At 46.7% G+C, this 4,410-nt stretch overlaps 1 protein-coding gene across 1 annotated transcript in view; it reads right to left on the reverse strand.

The window, feature by feature from the left end:
• Window positions 1-4,410, reverse strand: part of LOC125483089 (dynein axonemal heavy chain 6-like) — a 343,417-nt gene that overhangs the window by 55,217 nt on the left and 283,790 nt on the right. Inside the window, 1 exon segment of the mRNA XM_048596614.1 lies at window positions 2,668-2,829. Coding sequence (XP_048452571.1) covers window positions 2,668-2,829 — 162 coding nt within the window.

Consider the following 4,410-nt stretch of genomic DNA (forward strand, 5'->3'; position numbering starts at 1 on the left):
TCGGAACCATGAAGTTGTTCATTTTTGAAGGGAGAACAAAAGAACAGAGCATTGTTTAAACGGAGAGAAACTGCAGAAAGCTACAACACAAAGGGACACACAGAAAGCGAGCACACAGGTACAGCAGGTAATCAGGAAGGTGCAGGGAATGTTGGCCATTATTTCAAGGTAGTTGGAGTATAAGAGTAGGGAATTCTTACTGCAACTGTACAAGGTGCTGGGGAGACCATATCTGGAATACTGTGAGCAGTTTTGTCTTCTTATTTAAGAAAAGATATTATTTCATTGGAGGCAGTTCAGAGAAGGTTCACGAGGCTGGTCCCTGGTACAGAGGGACTGTCTTATGAGCAAAAGCTAAACAGGTTGGACATTTAATCATTGGAATTTAGAAGACTAAAAGGTGATCTCATTGAAACATCTTGGATTCTTAAGGGGCTTGACAGGGTCAATGCTGAGAGGATGTTTCCCCTCATGGGAGAGTCTAGGGGCGGGGGGGCATAGTCTCAGAATAAAGGGGCACCAATTTAAGATGGAGATGAGGAGGAATTTCTTCTCTCTGAGGGTTGTAAGTTTTGGAACTCCTTGCTACAGAGACCTGTGGGGGCAGAATCTTCGTGTATATTTAAGGTTGAGGTAGATAGATTTGTGATCATGAGTGGAACCGGGTTTAAAGGGAAAACACAGGAAAGTGGATGTGTGGAATGTTGGATCAATAATGATCCTATTGCATGGCCGAGCAAGCCTGAGGGCCCAAAAAGCCTTCTCCTGTTCCTATTTCTTATGGTCCTAATCAGTTCAGCGGACCCTTCATTATTTTGAAAATCTATGGTCGGTTCTACGCGGATTTTCAGGGACGGGTCGGTTTGGGTGGAAGGTGGTACATTAGTGAAGCATCTATTTTATGTGCCACAACCCACAACCATAGGTGAAAATCTACCCCAAATGGCATGTAAAACCCAGCCTTTTCGCTGCTTCCATGTCATGCTCATTGGAAATTATGTAAGTGGCGTCACCTCCTATCCTTAGGAAAATGCCACATATTATAGGTATCTCTTGCCAGTGGCTGTGCCCTCATCTGAACCAGGGGATCATAGTTTCAAATCCCAAGATGGTGGCGACAGAGTAGGTGGTATCTGGGCTCCTGTGCCCTGGGCTCATCCACTCCATCCACTTTAAATCTTTTTATCTTTTCTTTCCTTTTTTGCTTCGTTTTTCATTTTTTGGCAGAAGGTGAGAGAAAGGTGGCTTTGTCGGGGTCTGGAGCGTGGCAGTGGCTAGTAATCGTGAACTAGGATTCTGGTGGACGATGGTGAGGCAGCTGATGGAGGGCAAGTATAGTGACTCAGGATCAGCTGCTACATTGGCAGAGGTCACATTGGCGATGGCAGCCCAACAGTGAAAGATGGCACCTGAGTAATGGCGACTTTTACCTTCATTGGGTTCGGCTCTGGCAGCAGTGAAGCAGTGATGGGAGGGCTATGGACTCTCTAAGCTGTTTTTTTAAAAATTACTCTTAAACCATTCAAAATGATGCTGGAATCACAGCAAAGGTAGAAGCTTTTCACTAAACTTTACTGTATTTTTCACTGTAAAATACACATGACAATTAAATCATTCATTCATTTAATCATGAAGCCTAAGGCTGGTATTTACTGTCAAAGCTGTAGTCTTTTAGATGAGCTGTTAAACTGAAACCTCATCAGCTCTCTCAGCAGGCCCTATAATATCCAGTCAATGACTAAATCAAAGCAGGTTCAGCTTTTCAACAGCTAGGACTTACCCTGTCATTGTCATCTCTGAATTCAGATAATTAGGCCATCCAACTCCATTCCAATCTTCAAACTACACATTAGCATCCTCACAGCATTCCTCATATTAATCAACATCTCATTCTACTGTTTTTCCATTATGCCATGCCTATATTCTACATTCGATAAACATGAGGCCAGTCTGAAGTCTGCTGCAGCTGTGTTCCCAAGTCTTGGTCATCCCCCCTCACTGACCTAAACCAGTTTCTGGTCCAACAAGGCATCTTTTTAAATTCTCATCCCTGTCTTCAAACTCATCCATGTCCTCGTCCTTCCTAATCTCTGTAATCTCCTCCAGTCCTCCAACTCTCTGAGATATCCGTAATCCTCCAATCTCTTCTGAATCTCTGATTTGAACTGCTCAACCATTGATGGCTGTGCCTTTAAGCAGCTCTATGTTCTGGAATTTCCTCCTTAAATCTCCTCTAATCTTCTCTCCTCTTTCCTCTTTTTAAGACACCTTTAAAATCTACTCCTTTGATTTAATAGCACATTGTGCAGGACCCTGGGGACTTCCTTATGTTACAGTGCCTTTATAAGTACCAGTTGTTCTTGTCCATGGGTTTATCTGTCTCTACTCTCTTCACATTAATCATGCTTTTTTCTCCTAGGCTTTCTAATGGATTTGTTTATATTTATGCCGTTTGGTAACAGCCCACCAAAGAGTGAACTATTTTTTCCATATCAACCCTGTAAAACGCTCTCATGTGTTAGTTAGTTCCATGTCTTATCAATGAATGCCAGCTCTTTAGTGCAGATGCAGGAGGTGTGGAGGTGATGGAACATTATCTTAGTCCAGCACTGTGTGCAGGGTGTTCGGTGCAGAGTAATGCTTCAGGCTGAGGTGTGATGGCCCCACCTGCAGGAAGAACTGGTACAGTGCCTCCCTGTTGTCGGGCAGATTGCCTTCACTCTCCTGGCTCTTCAGTTCCACAATGATGTTGTCCAACTCTTCGTTGTCAAACAGGCCTGGTACTTGGCCTGAATGTACAAGGCAGTTCAAATCTTCTAAAAACGTCTCCTGTATAAGAGAGAGGAAAGGAATTAGTTGGATTAACTGGGCTCTCCTTGGCCAAACTTTACAGAAAGCTTCCTCTAATGGGCCTGAGAGAATTACCCTTCTGTATGACACTGAAGACTGATTTCCAACCCACACCTAAACACTTCCCACCCTGTGCGTGTTCCCACACCCAGACACACACATTACCGGGAGAATATAGCCTTTTGTTCGTCTCAGAGTCAGAAGATGAAAAGTTAAAGATTTAAAGGAGACTCTGATATATCTGTAGAGACTGGCTCAGTGCTCAGTGGGCTGGATACAAGCCTTTGTAGATGGAGTGCTATCTGTTTCAGTGGAAACATTCCCAGCTCTCAGCCTGACGGGGTGAGCTTAAATCCCATTAAGACAGCTCCTGTGAGAGGAGCAGGGTCTCAGTACTTGTTGCCTAGTGGGGTATCTGATGGACTATATTCTGAAGTACTGCCCCCATGATGGGTCTCTTCACTGTAACAATTGCTATGGAGAAGGTACTTAGCAAACTCCAACTGTGAAGGAGACATCAGGAAACTACTTCAAGAGGGACCTATTTCCTACTCATCTTGAGACCTCACAGTCTCCTGCCTCTGGATGTCTTATTCATCAGGTTTCAGGGTCACATCCCAACCCGAGGGGCTCTGTCACTATGGAGCATTCATCATGTGATCTTCATCCTCACTATTCACTCTCTCCCTCCTCACCCTCACACTTTACCCCCTCATTCTCACACTCCCCCTACTCACACTCACTCTCTCATTCCTCACCCTCACTCTCACCCTCCTCACCCTCACACTCTTGCACCTCACCCTCACACTCCCTCCCTCCTCGCACTCTGCCTCCTCACCATCACACTGTCCCTCCTCACCCTCACTCTCATCCTCCTCACTCTCCCGCCTCAGCCTCACATTCTCTCCCTCCTCGCACTCTGCCTCCTCACACTCACACAGTCCCTCCTCACCCTCAGATAGGGGGTTGGGAGGATGCCCAGTGGGAAGTGAGTGAGATTGGAGGGTGAGAGTTAGTAACCTCCCTGTCCGAGTGAATGGTGCTGGAGGTTATAAATGTGTGGCCTCAGAGATTGTGCACCACCGTCTCCGATCCTGGCACTGTTTCTAAAGAGCCCAGGCCAGCTGCAGTCTGAACCTGGCACCACACCATCAGGATGGCAGATGTAGAGACTGCCAGCTCAGATACAGGAATGTCAAGTCCAGAAGGGGCACAGCTCCTGATTATGGATGCTCGGAGAAAAAGTCCAGCCATCCTTCTGTCAGTAACTATCCAACAACCAGACATCACAATACAGATTCTCAATACATTATCGAGGGAGCGCCGCACTGTCGGAGGGTCAGTGCTGAGGGAGTGCCACACTGTCGGAGGGTCAGTACTGAGGGAGCGCCACACTGTCGGAGGGTCAGTACTGAGGGAGCGCCGCACTATCAGAGGTTCAGTGCTGAGGGAGCGCCGCACTGTCGGAAGGTCAGCGCTGAGGGAGTGCCGCACTGTCGGAGGATCAGTACTCAGGGAGTGCCGCACTGTCGGAGGGTCAGTGCTGAGGGAGAGCCGCAC

This window comes from Rhincodon typus, chromosome 5, assembly GCF_021869965.1.
Source record: "Rhincodon typus isolate 14 chromosome 5, sRhiTyp1.1, whole genome shotgun sequence".
Lineage (NCBI taxonomy): Eukaryota > Metazoa > Chordata > Chondrichthyes > Orectolobiformes > Rhincodontidae > Rhincodon > Rhincodon typus.